The 20333-nt window shown below is 43.6% G+C and overlaps 1 protein-coding gene across 1 annotated transcript in view; it reads left to right on the top strand.

The window, feature by feature from the left end:
• The window catches only part of LOC139054378 (uncharacterized), a 26498-nt gene extending 8297 nt beyond the window's left edge, over positions 1-18201 (top strand). Inside the window, exons 3-6 of the mRNA XM_070531291.1 lie at positions 4470-4535; positions 10414-10524; positions 13695-13807; positions 18134-18201. Coding sequence (XP_070387392.1) covers positions 4470-4535; positions 10414-10524; positions 13695-13807; positions 18134-18201 — 358 coding nt within the window. The remainder of the gene's footprint in view (positions 1-4469; positions 4536-10413; positions 10525-13694; positions 13808-18133) is intronic.
• The last annotated feature ends 2132 nt before the right edge of the window (positions 18202-20333 follow it).

The following is a 20333-nucleotide window of genomic DNA, read 5'->3' as shown; positions in this document are numbered from 1 at the left end:
CCATCCATCCATCCATCCATCCATCCATCCCCATAACGGCGTGCCTCTTAATCGAGTCGTAGTTGTGACACGTTAAGCCTCAGAAATTATTTAAAATAGCGAATACTTCACCATACATAAAAATGAGGGCCGATACCGAAGAGAGAGAGAGAGAGAGTGCAACGCTGTTCTATACTCCCGTCACGCGAAGAATGACGCGATAAAGATCGGTGCGTGGTGACTACGCTCCGTATGTCAACTGCAACTGAGTTTGACTTTCATAGACTTGAACTGGAGGTTGAATCGCAGACCAACATTTTTAATTGTTCCGTCACCTGGCGTTCTGAAGGAGGACTCACATGACGTCCACATGATCATGACGTATTTTCTGAACGTAGTTTTTGCTGAGGGTCCTCTTTTGAATTATTGGTTTGTGTCTCTATGCATCAGAGTAAATCCGCGTCTCAAGAGCTGACTCCGACCTCCGCCGCGTTTCTCTCAACTGCACAAATGCTGGTGTGCGTGCCTTCCAGTCTGTTGTGCAACACATGAAGTCAGGCTATACATAGCTTGCAAGTTACTACATGACCGACACCCCACCACACTGTCATGCACTGTCATGGTTGAGATTGATGCGCAAGCCAGCCATGCCAGCCTCACACTGAGCCGCTTCGCGATAAACAAATTATGCGCTTGCACTGGTTGTTTACGACCGTTGGACGGCGGAAGAGGCTTGTGTTTGCCGACTCCCGTCTCGTGGTCGTTTGGTGTAGTGGGAGCATCCAAATAGTGCCCAGGGAACAATGGCTAACGAGAGCGACAGTAAAAACAAACTTACGCTCGTTCACTGCTGAGCGAGCTGACCTGCAGGTGGTCCTGCATAATGGAGGACCTCTATTACAGAATTTGTGGCCGTGACGCAGGCGAAAATACGGAAACTAAGCCACCAATCGATTGGCGATAAAAGTTCACGTTGGTGACGCCCAGATCTCGAAAGTACGCAAGTGTAACCGACGTTTCTCCCAGCCATTTACGTTTACATTTACATTTACAACAACTTGGGGCACTAAGTAGGCGTACCAGGGGCGATGATGACGGCATGATCAGAGTCGGATCATGAAGTTTGATTGACAACAATGGAACCACCTCAATGGCAAGGAGAGGAGGAGACAAAGGGGAGGAAAGACAGGTAATTAGCCAGTGTAAGTACCGTCTGGCTACCCTGCGCTGGGGAAAGGGCAAAGTTAATAAAGGGCGAAAGAAGAAGAGGGAAAAGAAGGAAATCGGAAAATTCACACAGTAACGCTATACTACGCGCTACAACACTCAGAGACGGTCGCACAATTCGCATGTCCTTAAAAACTTCAGCAAAGACCTTAAGGCCTTGAGTCGCGAAGCCCGTCTGGACCAGAGTCCTAGAACTTTTTCCTCTGTAAAGGGACGATTGCCCAGTTTTTCGAGCGCGGCCACGAGCGGTTTTCTTGGCACTTTGTAACGCGCACAATCACAAAGGAGGGGCTCAATCGTCTCCTCGCAGCCGCAGGTGTCGCAAGTAGGGCTGTCGGCCATTCCAATGCGGAACGAATAGGAGTTCGTGAATTCCACGAGCCAAAGGCGGCACAGAAGTGTTGCTCCCGTTCGTGGTAACCCTGGTGATAGACGGAGTTTCAAACGCGGATCCAATCTATGGGGACGTGCGTTCGTGAATTCACTGGTGTTCCAGGGAATTCACGATCCTCGATGGCAAAACGACCATGAGCGCATACCTATTGCCCAAGCTGGTCGACAACTTGGCCTACTGGATCGGCGTATGTGGCTGCTTGGCTGGCTAGCTGGCTGGCTGGCTGGATAGATAGATAGATAGATAGATAGATAGATAGATAGATAGATAGATAGATAGATAGATAGATAGATAGATAGATAGATAGATAGATAGATAGATAGATAGATAGATAGATAGATAAGCGTAAAGTGCCTTAAGTAGGGAAACAATGCTGATCAAATTACGAAATAAATCGGTAATCACGCCATTGCCATCCCCGTTATACGATAGTCGTCGTTGTCTTGCTTCTGTAGTCACAGAAGTAGCAGGGTCACATGCGCTACTGTGTCCTGTTAAATTGTACTGTGTAATTAACGTCTACTGTGTCCCATCCGATACTGTACGTAACGAATCACCACCAATTTCAAATTGCCCCTCAAGTGAGATTTCATATTGCATTAGCGCGGCGGCCTGCCACATACCCGCACGACGTCAAAGAATTGCATTCATGACGTTAGCACCCCAAACTAATTGTTTGCAAAAAGTTATGGTGGTTTCCTTGTTAAATCATGAGATGCTTTCTTTGGGACGTGGCAGAATCGGGCCAATATAGAAGCGTTCGAATTTCTAGCGATTCACTGCCTTTAAATTGTTCTCAGTTTTTTTCAATGGCCGGACTAATGCACCAATGCTAACATCAGAACCAGCTATTCGCCTCGATGTGTGCCATGCAGATTGGAACAAATTCAGGGAGAACCCTTCTCATGATGCCTGTCGACGGTAAAGCGATAGCGTTGAATCAATATAGCCACGCAACGTATTGTCGCCATCGAAACGACTCATGTATGAGCGTGTACTGCAGCGGGATTCCTCTCTCGCGCTTCCTTAAAACACTCGGCGTCATTTAGCGTTGCCGTCACCATGAATCTGGTTCGTGGCCTCCGAAATCCATGGAACGCCGGTGCCTGCAAATGCTGAGAAATGTCTAATACAGCAAGCGCAATCATCTCTCAGGCTTCTTTCTGGAAATGCTGCTCCATCTAGTGGCACTTCTGAGATGTCCGCGCATGACCGTCGAAATGCGAAGCGTGGCGCAGGGGTGCCTGCGAACGCTCAGAATTGTTCACTCGCTGACAGCGCACTCCGTGGGACATAGGCAGAGACTCAAGTTGGCAAGAGCTTCATTCAAGAGGGAACACACCCAGTGCATTCATAGTGTAGCTCGCTAAAGCATTGGCGTGAAAGACGTTCACTGAAAAAGGGCACGTGCACTTGTGGCGCAGACGGGAGAAGCGTCGTGTTGCTGTGCTTGAGGAACCTTCGTGACGTTGTTTCAGTTTCGCTCAACTTGGGACAAATGCGTCGTTTGATTATATTGATTCAATTTTACCGCGCTGCCGTCGACAGTCATCGTAAGACGGGTTTCGCTGCAATTTTTTTCGTCATTTTAGAGCATCGACCATCGCATTCGCGATGGCCGATGCTTAGTTACCCAAATTGTAGTCAAAGACGTTCATCGAACAGTGCGACACATCTCCTGGCAAAAAGCCAAAGTTAGCATCAAAAGCGTTGATTGAAGACCAGCACAGGCGGAGTGACACATGCGCAGTGCTCCAAGTCAGTGTCAGTGACCAGCGACACGAACTCACCGTCCTATCAACAGTGTGCGGCTGTAAGCTGTGCGCTCGTAAACAGTCACAGAATCAATTTTTGTACCCAATCTGTCTCGCAGGACTAACATTCAACATGTCATTAGCAACGCTAGGGTTAGGTTCGGCATAACTGCTTTGATATGAAATTGTTGTTCGGTCTTATAGGAGGTGTGTCCGCTGCCTTCCGCGTTAAGAGTATCTTCAGTAAATAAATAAATAAATAAATAAACTTAGCGCTCTAAATCCCGCCACACTGCCATTCATGCAACTATTATCTCATGACTCATATCCTCACATTAAATAGCATGCCAAGCCTGTTGCTCGGCTAAAGTCTCCAGATGGAAGTCAACTTTCTCGCTGTGGCGTGCTCAAAACTTGGACAGTCACTTGACCTCCGACTAGTCCCTATTGCATATCAAGAGGAATTCATGAACGTATTATTCAAGGTTCGATTATAATGAAGAAGAAGAACATAAACTTTATTAAAAAGAATGGTGTGGCACTTATTATGAAACCTCTTTTCTTGTGTCTTGTACGAATTCAAGTTCCTTACAGCGGTGAATGGTTATAATATGAGAATGTACTATGGTTACTTTGTGTTCCCTTAAGTTTGTTCTATTTCTTTATTCACCCGTATACGCAATGACTATAATTGATTTTAGGAGGTTATTCTACAGAGTTATTGATTATCATTAACCCGTTTGCGTAACAACACCCCGGTGCATGTAATTTGGCCTTCAATGTATTAAACAAAAAATAATGGGAAATAAATGAACAAACCTTGAAGGGGAATTACTGCGTCTGGTGTTTGGGTGGGAGGCAGCTACACCAAAAACACACATTCAAGGAAAAAACTAAAGCAAGAACAAAACAGTATGCAACATGAACGACTGGGGCGCAAACCTGAGAAAACTGAAAAACATTTTGTTTTTCGAGTAACTGCTGAGAACGTTTGAAAATTGGAAAGTTTTAAACATTGTCATCACTAATGTTTTTAACTCCTTTTTTATAACACGATATACGTACGCTGAATGCCTTAGCCGGTTATCGTTGCAGTCTTTTTCTTTCCTGTTCAGGATGAAACCTCATTCCACAAGTGCGACACCAGAGGATACAGAAGTTCACGTGAAGCTTGGACTCATGTAAGTACTGAACCAACGCATTACGCGAGAAACGGGTGCTTTATTATGAAAATTATAAAATTCCCAGTTTCGCCCGAAAGGTGAAGCGTCAATTGCGATAGCGAATGTATAGAGAACTGTAGGAAGTACGCATAGTAGCTTTGCCGGCTGTATAAACTTGTACATTTTTGCTGCAAACTAAATTAGCAAGCGTGGTGTCACGCGGGCACAAGCAAACATGAACATATCTCACTCGATGACTGCGAAAACTCGCTTTTAAAATTCTGGAGTGAGGAAGCGCGGTAGCAGCAGCGAGAGAGTTGACCTTTGTGCTGCCTCTAGCTTCAACGTGAACTAAGTGTGTTCACTAAGCAGGGGCTAACTAAGCAGGCGCCCCATAACGTAAAACTATTCCAAAATGTTTACATTGCAATCTCCGGACGTAAAATTTGCGTAAACGCCGACGCAAGAATCGCGCGGTCACCTTTAAGGTCGTCTGAAGAGACCAATCAAACACTGTCCTCATTTATAGGAGGTCATTTTTGTTTGCTTTAAAAACGTATAACATTGCCTACACTGAGTGGCTTGTCTTATCTAATTGGCTGACGAGGGGCGATGAGCAAGTTCAAGTGGAGAGGGATTCGATGGGGCCGAGCCAGTTTACTGAAAATCTATAACCGGATGAAGAGGGTGGTGCCGGGGTCTGCTATTGGTCCGCTTTCCCTTACCTATAGCTTACGGTGGCTGGTCGAAAATCGCGGCGGCATGCACCTGAAGATTAAGAATGCTGCTAAAAGTGATCCTCAGCAAAAAGGAGTTAGCAGAGTGAGGTCGCAGACTGCCGAAAGTGCTCGAAAACATTACACGGCTTCGCAAAAAATTTTATTGTACGAAAATACACCCATGCTTTCCCGCAGGTGCGAGTAGCCAGTGCCTGAGCGATAGGCGGCATCCATCTTTTATTTTTTTTTCCGGAACGGGCAGCCCGCAGCTATTCAGACAAAAATTCAGTTTTGTTCAGGCATACTAATGGATCTTTGACGCATACACGTCACTTTGACGCAGTGAGTTTTCGAGGGTTGCAATGTGGGCTTGTTGGTAATGCATCTCCAAGGGGAGTATGGCAGCGCGATTCAAATACGGGACAAGAGAAGACACAAAGGGACACACACAGCGCTAACTTCCAACACTGTTTATTGTCGAAAACCAGGTCGCACTTATACGCTCAAAGAACACGAGTCACATCCACGTGAACAGATTAACAATCATAGCGATACATTTTGTGATAAGTTAGGCCATGCGCAGAAATTTCAGTTCTTTTTCAGAGAGAGCCAATGATGGTTTACTGATACATGTGTCCCATAGGGCATCAATCTGCTCGGCTTCTATTATAAGTCTAGTGAGTTCGCACTTGTTTCTACCGGTAATGGTTGTTGATTCGAAGAGAGGGGAGCACTTATGTTCCTTTCAATGAAGGGAGAGAAAGCCATCTGATACAAGTTTGTCGACTTTATTTTCGTGTTCGCGCAGTCTATCATTTATGCATCTGCCCGACTGTCCGACGTAATACTTCCCACACGATAAGGGTATACGATATACAATTGAAGTCTTACATTCTCTGAACTTCTTCCTGTGTTTAACTTGGCAGCTAGGGGCACTCTCTTTCTTTTCTGGTCTTGTTTTCCTGCACAGGCTGATTAGTTTGTTGGGTGCAGAAAAAACCACATCAGTGTTTCCTCGGCGAGCAATTTTCTTTAGGTTGTGTGACAACCGGTGGATATACGGTATCACTGTTGGTCATTTTTTCTCTCGGTTCCTATCTCTTTCTGCTCGTTCAGCAGTCCCTGATTGCCGCACTTGCCGAAGTATTCCCTCAGCAACTGATGTCAGTACATGATTGGGATAACCTGCTTCATGCAGCCGCATGGCTTGTTGTGTGAAGGCTTCGTCAGTGCAATGATGGCATGATTTAGTAAGTGCGTTAGTGAAACACATTTTCGCTATTTCTCGTTTTACCAGTTTAGAATGGGCTGAATGATATGACAACAACGGTTTATTTGTCCGGGGACTGTAACACCAGCAAGTTAGTTCATCACCGAAGGTAAATTTAATATCCAGAAATTTGATCTTTTGTTCTATAGGCACTTCGAACGTTACTTCTAGAGGACAAAGGCACTCGCGTATAATGTTACTAATAGCCGAACACTCTGTGTCAAAGTTGTCTTGCTGAACATTCACAAACACCAAAAAATCATCAACAAATCGAAATATTTTAACAACTTTTGTATCATTGATGCGTGAGCACAGGTCTCTGTCTAGCTTGGCTAAGTACAGGTTGCTTAAAACAGGCGCTAAGCAGGATCCTATACAGATCCCTTGTTTTTGAAGGTACGCAATGTCATTTCTTTGCACAAATTTTGACTTCATGTACAAGTCTAATGGTAGCCACACATGGTCACATGGTAGCTACAACGAAAAAGCTAATGAAGCACTAGCAGCCGTGTTCAATGAACACAAGGAAATTTCACTGGCGAAAGTCAAGAGCAGAGCTGTAGCGATGTGCCGGGACATGCACCTAGATAAAGTATTGAAATCAATAAGGAAAAGCAAGAATGACAGCCTAGATGTGTTTTTTAGCGCGAAAACTCACAAAAATGGTGTCCCGTTCAGAGTAATAGTATCGGAGAAAGGCAGATGGCAGAAATCTATTGCAGTCTATTTATTAGACAAGCTTAACCTGCTCGTGATTAAGGATCCGTTCATCACGAGAAATTCTGAGGAAGTGTTAGCCTTTGTAGAGGCCAACTGTAACACGGGACTAAAGGCCTTCTCAGCAGATGTTAAGGACCTGTATTATTCTTTGCCGCAGAATGAATTGTCAAGTTGTGTTCAATCATGTATAGATGAATTTGGGACAGTAAGATTTAGCACGAAGGAGGGCACAACCGTTGAATATTTTTTAGAACTTTTAGACTTGTACATGAAGTCAAAATTTGTGCAAAGAAATGACATTGCGTACCTTCAAAAACAAGGGATCTGTATAGGATCCTGCTTAGCGCCTGTTTTAAGCAACCTGTACTTAGCCAAGCTAGACAGAGACCTGTGCTCACGCATCAATGATACAAAAGTTGTTAAAATATTTCGATTTGTTGATGATTTTTTGGTGTTTGTGAATGTTCAGCAAGACAACTTTGACACAGAGTGTTCGGCTATTAGTAACATTATACGCGAGTGCCTTTGTCCTCTAGAAGTAACGTTCGAAGTGCCTATAAAACAAAAGATCAAATTTCTGGATATTAAATTTACCTTCGGTGATGAACTAACTTGCTGGTGTTACAGTCCCCGGACAAATAAACCGTTGTTGTCATATCATTCAGCCCATTCTAAACTGGTAAAACGAGAAATAGCGAAAATGTGTTTCACTAACGCACTTACTAAATCATGCCATCATTGCACTGACGAAGCCTTCACACAACAAGCCATGCGGCTGCATGAAGCAGGTTATCCCAATCATGTACTGACATCAGTTGCTGAGGGAATACTTCGGCAAGTGCGGCAATCAGGGACTGCTGAACGAGCAGAAAGAGATAGGAACCGAGAGAAAAAAATGACCAACAGTGATACCGTATATCCACCGGTTGTCACACAACCTAAAGAAAATTGCTCGCCGAGGAAACACTGATGTGGTTTTTTCTGCACCCAACAAACTAATCAGCCTGTGCAGGAAAACAAGACCAGAAAAGAAAGAGAGTGCCCCTAGCTGCCAAGTTAAACACAGGAAGAAGTTCAGAGAATGTAAGACTTCAATTGTATATCGTATACCCTTATCGTGTGGGAAGTATTACGTCGGACAGTCGGGCAGATGCATAAATGATAGACTGCGCGAACACGAAAATAAAGTCGACAAACTTGTATCAGATGGCTTTCTCTCCCTTCATTGAAAGGAACATAAGTGCTCCCCTCTCTTCGAATCAACAACCATTACCGGTAGAAACAAGTGCGAACTCACTAGACTTATAATAGAAGCCGAGCAGATTGATGCCCTATGGGACACATGTATCAGCAAACCATCATTGGCTCTCTCTGAAAAAGAACTGAAATTTCTGAGCATGGCCTAACTTATCACAAAATGTATCGCTATGATTGTTAATCTGTTCACGTGGATGTGACTCGTGTTCTTTGAGCGTATAAGTACGACCTGGTTTTCGACAATAAACAGTGTTGGAAGTTGGCGCTGTGTGTGTCCCTTTGTGTCTTCTCTTGTCCCGTCTTTGAATCGCGCTACCATACTCCCCTTGGAGTTTTCGAGGTTTGTTGTCGTCGCGTGACAGGAAGATGAAGTGGGTGCAGCACCAAAGCTTTTGACCAAGAGCCGAAGTCTAATGGCGAAAAGGAGTCGAATCAGAAATAACTATTGTTTCTTTGTTCGGTCCAATTATGCATAATCAGTGTGTACACGTCATATCAAAAAGGGAGAGTATCACGGTTTTCGTGACGTCGAATGACAGAGAGGTGCAATGGGGGCGGGTCAGGAAGTTTTTGACCAATCGCGGAGAACTGATTGCGGAATTCGAATAGGGAATTTCGAAATAGCTTTACCTTATAGCGACCCAGATATGAAGCTACCAGCACTGGGCGCACTTTATTCACATCGCAGATCGCTTTTAAGACAGGGCGCTCGCATGGCTCCGCAGTACGCCGCAGCCACCGCAGTCGAACGAGCCGCCCCTCCCCCGTCTCTGTCTTTCCGCTTTCTTCCCGCTTTCCTTCCTAGCGAGGGAGATTGAGCCGCGGTCTACAGGTGACCACACCAAGTTTCACTCGCACATAGGGCATACAGCGTGGCGACAATGTTATCGTGCTTGGACTTTATTGGAGCATCGCGGCGACGGTGACGACGACTGCAAAAATGCGCGTGGAGTGTCCATATAGTTACTATAGCAATAGAGAAGTACTCAATTGGCCACCACATTAAAGTTATGTTTGTTGTCTTGTATAGGTCATGTATGGAATGAAAGTGCATGGTATACGATTGTCTTTTTTTGAATGCAGGATATTTAGAAAATGTTGCGCACTTTGTTACGCCGAAAATTCAGACAAAACATTATGCATAGTAGAAAGAGGCACTAAACAAAGTAACAACCACGAAAGCTACATGGTAACGTCCCATACATATATAATAAGTCATGTCACAGAGATGCTACAAGAGGTGACTCATAAGCACATAACGTATTCGTAATGATATAATATTTCATACGTAATAGTTCATTGAATGCAGAAAAACTAAGCCACATAATTTAATGTGCGATCCTCACGGGAAAATACAAAAGCAGGGACTTCTTTTCTTGTTGTGTCAAGTCTCCTCTGGAGGACCGCGCAGCTCGCCCAGCTGCGAATGTTTTTTCACACATGAAGTCATCCCGCAATGAATCCGACAGACCATGATCAAATTTAGTTCAGTAATCTTACAACACTCTACTACACTGTACCACGGTAGCATGAAAATTATATTCCAAGTATGTTGCTCGCTTCAATAAAGCTCCGATCAATCATCCGCGTAAGCTTTTGCTATGTGACAGTTGGCTATGAGATTACGATCTTCTTGACGTTTAGCAGGGCTCATTTACAAGTGTAATGTCTGCAAAAAATTTCATATTAATTTTTCTATGGGCTCCTAGGCCGTGAGCACGGCTACACTTTCGGCGGCTGCTATCCTCACAGGGTAACCAGGCTTTCGGTATACCAAACGTCTCGAAGTGACAGTGCACCGAACCTTCGCCAAGGTGTTCTTGCTAAATAACCACAAATTTGTATTAGTATGTCGTGAGCACCCTTCAAATAAACTTGGCCACCACTGCATATTTGATCTGCCAAAGCTCCTTTTATTCGTTTTTTTCAGCTGGTCTGCCCTGTCACACACATCGGAGCAACCAGCGGAGATCGCAGCACCTATGTTGGCAGAGAGTTGTGCTGAAAACCCGACGCTTCAGATGCTGCGCGATATTAAGAGGTAGGCATGGCTTACGCACCTTGTACGTTTGTCTCCTTGAGCTGGGTTATTGTTTGCTGTAGCAATGAATTATAATACTGGTTAGTTTAAAAAGAAATTCTGGGAACGAACAATCAATTTCCCACTGAAGGAAGAGGAAAAGTCCGTTTTCACGAGCTTGTTCTCCGTATTTGTGCAAAAAAGCAATAATACAGAAATTGTGAGTATTGTGTACTAGTGCGTAATAATTCTCTGACTCGGCTGTTATTTCGCTTTTGATTACTTGCTTTTCCTAGCTTACGCACGTCTACCCATCGCTTTTACGGTGCCAAAGAAATTAAATCCGTGTGCGTCAACTTAGCCGGGGCGCCATCCAAACCGCTTTCACCACAGCTATTTTTTTCCTTTTACGGCGAAGATGTATTTACGGCGAAGATGTATGTAATCCAAGTGATCGAGAATTTCACCCCATACGTCGACCAATCGCGAAGACAGTCACAATACCGGGCCGAACCGCGGCGGCACTGAATCAGGCTTTAAGCGCTTCGCCAACTTGCAAAAAATAACTTTAATATCTTAGGCACTACGCTTTCACCCGCATCGGTCATGCCACCATCGCATCGCCCTTTGTTTTGTCTGTGTTCCAAGCGCTTGCATATGTAATTTGATTTCCTTCTGCACTCCCATGGTGGTCGGTCGCGTAAGTGTGCTTCCCGCCAGGACCGTGAGGCGGAGAGAAATGAGGATCGTCCATGTGGCCCCGATAACGCAAACTTGAAATGCTGCACCGGAGCAATAGCCAGGTTTCAGGGGAAGTTTTGGGGGAATCAATTTTGTGTGGCCTGTATTGTGCTTCACCGCTTGTGGTTTTCGAGTGACCTCACAACCATTACTGCACTGCGGGACGTCGACCAACGCACGTGGCCTTGGCTAGAGTGAAGTAGTGTGTGCCCTCGGAGTGCGATCATGAGCGTGTCTGTTCTACATGCTTGGATACGCTGGTAAAAGGGGTTGTGCCGCGTTTTTCAACATTATACACGTATGTATCCGCCCCGGTGCCTCCCCGCCTTCGGAGGCTCAACATCATGGAGGAGCGACTAGTCGCGACTCGCCATCCATTTATCTGCACAAGGCGTTTGACGCACGGTGATGGACAATTCGCCATTAAGGGGCCCGCCTTCACCTCCTCCATCCACCTTCAGAGAGTGGTATGGCACTGGTTTTTAGGTCTATTTTCTATTTTTAGCTTTTTGTGATGACCTTGACGCGGCCACGGCTAGGTAACCAGATTTTTTAAGCCACCGATCATTTTTTTATTAATATTGTACTATTATCGCAGTTATTATTTTTATACTCAGTAACCCCACAACAGGCTTCTCTGCACACGACCCTATAATGCGAGAAAGCAAGCTTTTAAGGCGACCCTATGATAACGGTTTTCGCTTTTAGCAACTTCTTTCGTTTCAGCTGTTACTTATCGTTTATGAAGCTACCAATCATCTACATTAACAATATTATAAGAATTATATGTATTAATGTAGCTAATTACGCCTTTTTGTGCAAATAAAACACATTGCACTTCTCGGGTGACAGATTTTGCTGGGGCACTCGTCAAAGAATGCTTATACACTAAAATCAGTCTCGCCTATACTTAGCAACGCACCACGCTGAAGTATCCTTAAAGGGAAAGCTTTCTTGGTTCTGTGGGTGTGGCTGAGGAGTAGAAACCGCCATGGCCACAATTTATTGCAGCTAGCCAGCAATGGTGTAGATGGTCCCGGGTAGCGGCAGGTGGATGGGACGGCTATGGATGGGCGCCCTCTGGCGTGTTCTATCGCGTGCACACGTGCGCGCGGCATTCTTTTTTTAGGCCGCTGCAGCTCTTTCACCCCTTTTCGTGGTAGGGAATTTGGGCTCGGTGATGAACACAATTTCAGTCCTTAAACCAAGAGTCCGATGCAAAGAGTTCGTGATCTCGGACAATCGAGCTGCGCAGCTGTCGCGGGAGACCTTTGGGGCCTCTCTAGAGGTTGCACGTTTCCTTCTACGCTTCTGCTCGCGCCACTGGAAACAAGACATACATCTAGAATCGGCTTCTTTGTACGGTGACGTACACTACGGCTATACATGCGGTGGTTAGCTGCTGTGCTCTCTACGGTATCACGCAATGAAACGATAAATGCCACCTAAATATCCTCAATGGAACAAGCGTAGACCTTTAAGCACAGTATCTTTTTTTAATGAAGCGAACAACTTTCTGGAACCATTCGGCTGTTCCTTTACATTGACAATTATCATTGATGATTCTGAACATTTTATTTCTGTCAGTGTTTCGTGCGAGCGCTTGCAATGCTTGCTCTCTGGAAGCTCATAGTAAACGCTAAGGGCCCCTTGCCAGCGCACAGGCACGTCGGCACGTACGCAGCTCCAACAAAATGCAGGCAGGGCCAGCAGACATGTACGTGATCACCGCGTCACTGTCAATATCTCGTTACAAAGTGGATTTTTCTGACGGTCATCTGTAGTGCTCAGCCATTTAAACGTCATAATCTGACTCCATTCCAGCCTGCGCATGTTACGGCACCGCCTACCGCTGTGTTTTCAGTGGGGGACTAAATGCAATCCTATAATGACACTCAAAAGCTTGCAGTTTCATTGTATACCCCGATACCTCAGATCCAGGCTCCCAACGCCCACGGGTGGTGCCAAAAGGGCCGGCAGCCACGCATTCCAGGTATAGCGTTCCACTTGCTGACCACTGTACGCCTGACATTCTTCACATGAAGTTACGTTTTGTAAAAAGACATGTTACCTTCTCAAAATAAACAGTTTGAAGTTAGCCCAGTGCTGTCATTCTATTCTGTCCTGTCTTTTTAGTGCCATTGAGGTTCCCATTGAACCATCCTGCTAGAACATTAGGCTTTCAGTCCCTTCGAGGAAATCCCCATGCTTTACTGCTGCATATGTCTTGCTTGTGGTGGTGGGACGGGGTGATTCTAGTGAGGTGGTGTGACGCAATTACGAAATTTTCTGGTGCAGGGGCTAATCAGCTAGCGCAATTCAGTGGTAATTGGAGAATTGGAGATCGCTAGGAGTTGCCTTCCTCCTGCAGTGGACATAACAATAGGCTACTTTTGCTGCTGCTGATGATGATAATAATGACGTCTTGCTTTCTTTTCATCTTGCCATAGGCTAACGAGTGAAATGGACTCGTACGATCAAGGTGGCATGATGTCTGGTGAGATCATATTGAACGGCGAGCGCAGAGAGTTGTGTCTGTGGGGATACAAAATCAGGAACGAAGGTAGGTATGTGTTGCTGATAATTACGAGCTCACGGTAACGTGAGATTCGGCATACGTAGAGAAATTAGTAGTTACAAATCCCTTGTTATTTATTCATTGCTTCGTATTATTATTGAAGTATCTCCTTCGGTCCATTTTGTTTTCTCTATTGAAAGCGGAAACTAAGGTCTACATTTGAGCAGTTTGGTTTAAATGTCATGTCGCCTTTAACCACCTGTTCTACCAAACCCGCTGCGTTAGGGCTCCAATGGAGAACGTCACTGGTCTCCACGCACAGTTGGAGGTTGCTTCTTTGCAGCTCAGTCATTTCCTTAGCCTGCCGAACATCGTCAGCTAATGCTCTCCCTTTTCAAGTGATCGTCAGGATAATACTTTTTGTAGCAACTTATCCAAACTTTTCCGTAAATGACATGTGGATTTTTTGGCTTCTTCCGTGAGTCGATCCCACAAATACTGCCGCATAAAAATGTGAACCGTTACGCTGGTATGTGAAGTGTAAGAATGTGGGTAGTTCCCGTAGGTAGGTATGTGCAATTTAAAATTCTGACCGAACCTGAAGATAGCTTGGTAAAAAAGAAAACAATGAAGCACTCCGGTGCTTCCCCTACCATCCTCAAGCGTGAGTTGGCGCTGTAGAGTGCGGTGTTCAATGACTTCGCCTCAGTTAAAACCACAACTTTTCTTTTTATGACCCTAAAGGTCCCTATACATTAGGGTCCTTATTGACCCCAATGACCCTTTAGTACCCTAAAGGACCTTATACAGGGGGTTATTTAACATTACGTAACATATCACGCGGAATAAATAACCAATAATAAATAAACTTGCTCAAGAAAACATTGCGGTTCATCGTCCTTCTAAGATCAAAACTTTATTTTGGGTATTGTGCTGTCTTTTGGACAAGAGCAGCAACCGTATGCTTTGTTATCATTCTTGCTCTGCATCAAGCAGAAATATATTTCTATAATAATGTACTTTACGTGCTTTTTTCTTTTGCGTTCTGTGTACAAGATTGCATTTGTCTGCGTAGCAATATGGGAGTGCATTTTATGTATTTCTGAAATATTGTATCAGCTTGTATTTTTTTACAGAACTTTCTTTTGTTATATGCGTAACTTTCTATAATTTCTGAAAAGTTATAGGCTCATTGTGTTTATATCAGCGCTGTGAATGCACGTGTGGGAGTCTGCGGTTTTGTCCAGCTGTCGTAATGATAGCTTTTTCCGAACGTTTTTTCGTATCATCAACGGTACTGATGCGAAAAATGAATATCATTGTATTGGTCGTCTACTTCACCTTGGGGGTTGAATCGCTGTCCAGCTTCTTTTACGCAGAGTCGTTGCAGTAATAGTACGGCTGGGATATGCCACGTATTTACAGATAATGCAACAGTGTGCACGGAAGACTTGTTTTGTAGCGTTTTTCTAATGCCGAAGGCAAATCTAAAGCTGCTATGAATTCTAAGCGCAATGTGAAATGCGCTGCTAGGCTTAATAAAGGGACCCCACAGTTGAAATACTGATTGTAGCATTTCCATGCAAAATTTTCTTTATGGCGACCCTTGATAACAGCGAATGAGCTAAAGTGTTGCCCAGCTATAGGTCCTGACAACAGGACCTTAAGTTTGCTAGAGGCAAGCACCTTGTGAGAGGCTCCGAGAAATCTAGGGACATTGGCAGCGGTAAACAAAACGAGTGCTTCAATCGAAACTGTAGTTTTCCTTATACTCAGAACCGTTGGCTGGATTACCCAGGAAAGCATGTTCCGTTACACAAAACTACGATGCTAAGGCATCCCCTTCAAAGAAATGGTCTTCTATAAAAGTCATAGCGATTGAAAAGGGTAGGTAGCTTTCAACATAGGCAACTTTCAAGAAATCAGGCTATATGTGAGCCTTAACATAAAAATTAATTTTCGGTATCAATATATATGCACAGGAAGCCCTGTTTGCATTATTTTTTACAAGAAGCTAGTTTCTTCGCTTTCTTCGTACATCATACCTGCGTCGTCTAAGCAGTTCAGTGGTGGTGAATGTTTAGGAAGGTTTGCTGCAACAGAACAATATGCACATATTTAAGCAAGGGCGCAAGGGAGTCACCAATATGCAAAAAGCATAAATTGTTCTAAAGGACAATTAGGTTCTGTAGTATCAAAAGTTCGGCGAGTTAGTATGCATTCGTAGTTATCGGAGTTCCAAGCAGTGCGACATAAACGCACACAGGGGGAAGAGAAACAGACAAGACAAGCGCTTTTGCGGTTTCCTCGTGATGCTTGCAACTTTTCTTACCGTGAAAAAAAGGTAGCACACAGTCAGATATTTCTGCCAATAATGTGTGCAATAAGCTTCATGAGTTCATTCTGCAAAATCAGGCCAGTCTCAGAACGTCCATATGACTGGATGCGCCTTTGAGTAAAGGAGCCTGAATGTGCAACAAAAGCTGTATAAGGAATAGATGGTACGATGAGAAATAAATGTTTTGCAATGCGTGAGCAGACGGAAAACTCATTAAAATAGGTTCAAGAATATTGGAATTTTTGTTTGCTGGTAAAGTATAATCTTTTTAAGACGCCGGTAAACAGTACATATTCACTCAGGTACTAGCCGGGGCTCTAAAATATTTTTGTAATGTCCCTAAAGATTCTCACAGCGCACAGGAATCCCAGTTGCAAATGTGTGAAAAAGAATTGTTAACTATTATTCACAATATATTACTACTTACGTTCGACAGTATTCATTCCAGCAAGACATCAGGTATTACATTAAAAAACATAAGCAGTTATATTCAGACCGAAAAACAAGCAAATACCTCCCCGTCAAGACATTGTATTAAACTCAAAGACTATTTAAATAGTCGAGACCTTCAAATGTCTGGGTGTCTTCTTTTCAGCGAACATGTCTGGGGACAATCACGTCAAACAAGTTCTAAGCAAAATAAGTAGAATACCTGATGAAGTAGGCCGTATGAGATACATTCTTTCCACGCGTATTAAACTCTTGCTGTACAATTCACTTTCCGAATCACATATAAACTATTGCCAATTAGTATGGGGTAATACAACATCCACCAATCTAGAACATATTCACCTGTTAGAAAAGAAGTATATCCGCAACGCATATAACGCTTCCTACACGGCATCGACAATAACGTTCTTTAATAATTCTGGTGTGATCCCAGCTCACAATCTCTACAGATATCGTCTGAGTCATGTATATAAACTGGAAATCCATCGAAATATCAACAACCTGCGTACTCTAGCCCAACTTCAGAGAAAATCTACAAATTACGTTAAAAGAGATTTTGAGGATTGGTTAGTACCAACACCACGTTCAAACTATGGGAAACAATGCCTTAAATACATAATACCAACACTGTTAAATTACTATAATTCGGTCCGATTTTATCTTTTCACGTCATCATCCAAGGAACTGAAACTGATTTTTTTGAAACTGGTTTCGATGTAATATCTGGTAGCTTTATGTATCTGTGTTATTGCATTCTTTTGTGACATGAAGCAAAGTGTGAGTGAGTAACATGTCATTGCAGCTATGTATACAGCTACATATATGTATGTACATGTATGTGCGCATATATTATGCTGCCTGCCTGCAGAAACAGGGATTGTGGACACGTCAAGCTGTTCAAGGACAACTTTTTATCTACACTCCCTCCATCTGTAAATGTACAGGATGGCAAAATAAACAATTTCATTTCATATAATAACTAACAATATGGCTTGTGGGTTATAGATTATTTACAGAAGAATAAGGTAACTACACATCATCATGCATTTTTTTAAATTCTTCGGCGTTGAGCCGGGAGCCGGAGCAAGCTTTACTTTGATAGTAAGACTATTTGAACATGTAGCTTGGTGAACATTAAAATTTTTAGGCCTTCGTTAGTGTTTACTTTTGTCAATAAAATGAACGGCGTGAAGTACACTCGTTAGTGCGAGTACAGCACTAACTAGTATTAGATATCGAGAACGCCTACAAACATGCTCGGACTGGGCAAGTACGAACATACTTAACCCACAAAAATTATTACAAACAGTTAGGCGTCAAGAGAGAAAAAATTATGCGGCTGTCGTGTACACCGCGGATGTAACTCACGATGCCCACTCGATAATACTTAAGTGATGTTTTTTTATTACTGAGATATGAGCAACGCCCGTGAATAGTACGAATACTTCAGAAAGAATACTTTTCTCAGATTGCGACTATTGTTGCGCACCAATTCATAGCATCTATTCTGTCAGACCTGAGAACAAGTCGATTGTTAGGCATGGCGATATCGAAACTGACCTGAAAACAATGTTTCGTTGCAGGTAGCGTACATGCTGGCGATTGTGAGGAGGACCACCACATCGGTTTCCTTGAGGTGATGACCATTTAGTGTCTTACAATTTGATGCATTCATGAGCGCAAGCCTTCTCATAGGCTGGTATGGTATACTTATCTGGCACTGTGGTTCAGACAGAACGCTTGTAAATATTTCAACTTTGAAATAGCTGTCAGGTATGGTGTTAAATAGCATGAAACCAAAGATGTTAAACAAATATTTTTGGATGGAGGTCGTCCTTGAGAAATGCTGCATTCTGTGTCACTTTTAATAGACGATAGAAATGCGTCTAAACATCTGCAAGGAGAACTATTTGCGTATTTGTTTTCTTCCACGTCTGTAAAGCTGTACCTAAATGGAGATTCGGCAATGAAGCGCATGAGTAATATTTTTCGCAAGAAATGACTGGGAGGACCAAACCATAATCTCCCGTAGACCATTTATGCTTTGTGGCAACAGGATATGTAGAATTTAAATAACAAGGAGGATGGAGTCCAACGACGCATCATATATCTTCTAGAATCAGTGCAGCCTGGTGATGGATGTACAGGCACAACCAACCAAGACACACATAAGTGTTATTACATGTTCCTATAAATGTGTTGCCTCTACAACAGTACACCTCATAAGACACCAATGAGGCGATAAATATCTCCTCGGGATGTTATAGGTGTCACAGAACACCCAAAAGCAAATTATTTACGCAAGCGACTTATGCGAACGGGCAATCAACGAGCCAACACACATTCCTGTCCCCGTCAAGGCTCACGAAATGAATACATTCGCTATTCTAGGAGCTGAAAAATTAAGGAACTTGCTCCTCAAATATGCACTGCATCATTGGGCGCTAGGAAGGCGAAGAGAGTTCGCGGTCTCCTGCGAAAAGAAAAAAAAAAGAATACGCTGCTATCTCTAGGTTTAAGCAGAGCCATCGCATCCATGGTCCCGCTGTAGAAATTATAAACGTGCGTGACTGCTAACAAAACTGCATAGAACCTTCACAAGCCCCATATATTTTGGATGAATAACAGCTTAGAAAAGACAGCTTTATAAATCATGGCGAAGAGAGTTCGTGGTCTCCTACGAAAAGAAAAAAGAATACGCGGCTATCTCTAAGCTTAAGCAGAGGCATCGCATCCATGTTCCCGCTGTAGAAATTATAAACGCGCACGACTGCTTACAAAACTGCATAGAACCTTCACAAACCCCAGCTATTTCGGAGAATTTTGGAAGGACAGCTTTATAAATCGTGTGGACCCTGTGTGCAAGGCCTGGAGGTGCTCTTGTCCTGCTAAGCGAGGTCCTTCGACTGCTTGTACAAGCCTGGAGATTAAGCGAGAGGAATAGGTTCTAGAAAGTAAAAAGATCATCTTTCACTTTCAAGGGAGATTTCTGTGCTCTGAAAGCTATTCACGGACTCTCGTGTGAGAAAGGACCATTTTTCTAATCATTCTGAGCTGCGGTGTACATGAACACATTAGTCGCGGTCACGTACCGTCTGTTACGTGATTATATCTTTGTTTCAGAATGGAGACATGTACCACTTGGTTCGCACAAGCAACTACAGAGGAAAAACTGGGTGAGTTAAAGTTTTCAATGACACCAATGAGAGTCATTTTGTAGAAAAGACGCAGCAAATGTACGTAAGACAACTGGATAGGAAGCTAGCAGAGGTGACAGCTGTTGCATATACCTGTTTTATTTTATCCGAGTAGAAATACAGTGGTGTTCTAACAAGTAAGAAATAATGAGTACAATAATCCGTACAGCTTCGGATACTTAGGAGCTGTTAAATTTCATAGAGAATAATTCCTTTTAGCTGCAAAAACACAGGTACCTCCCTAGCGCCTAAGATAGATGCTTACAGCGGAGCTCGCAAAAAAAAAAGAAAAAATTACAACAGAACTTATCTGACGACGTCTGTTAGCAGTTGTGCGAATAGCAATCGAGCTGGGTAGTGTACAAACAGCATTACTGGAGAGACGTTTATTTAACGCTGCATAGTGGTAATTCTTAAACTTTAGCTTTTTCGGCTACACGCCACATTCTCTGAATCATCCCACTTTGATATGAAACTCACCAACGTCGCCCACGAGCATGCAGGCATGGCGACTGCTGTATGACGCCGAAGCAGTGACGATGGAATGACAGGAAGGGAAGTATCGATGAAACGACAAAGACCTATA

Source organism: Dermacentor albipictus, chromosome 1 (assembly GCF_038994185.2).
Source record: "Dermacentor albipictus isolate Rhodes 1998 colony chromosome 1, USDA_Dalb.pri_finalv2, whole genome shotgun sequence".
In the NCBI taxonomy this organism is placed as follows: Eukaryota; Metazoa; Arthropoda; class Arachnida; order Ixodida; family Ixodidae; genus Dermacentor; species Dermacentor albipictus.
The sequence above is the reverse complement of the archived record's forward strand: the minus strand, read 5'-3'. Positions and strand labels throughout refer to the sequence as shown.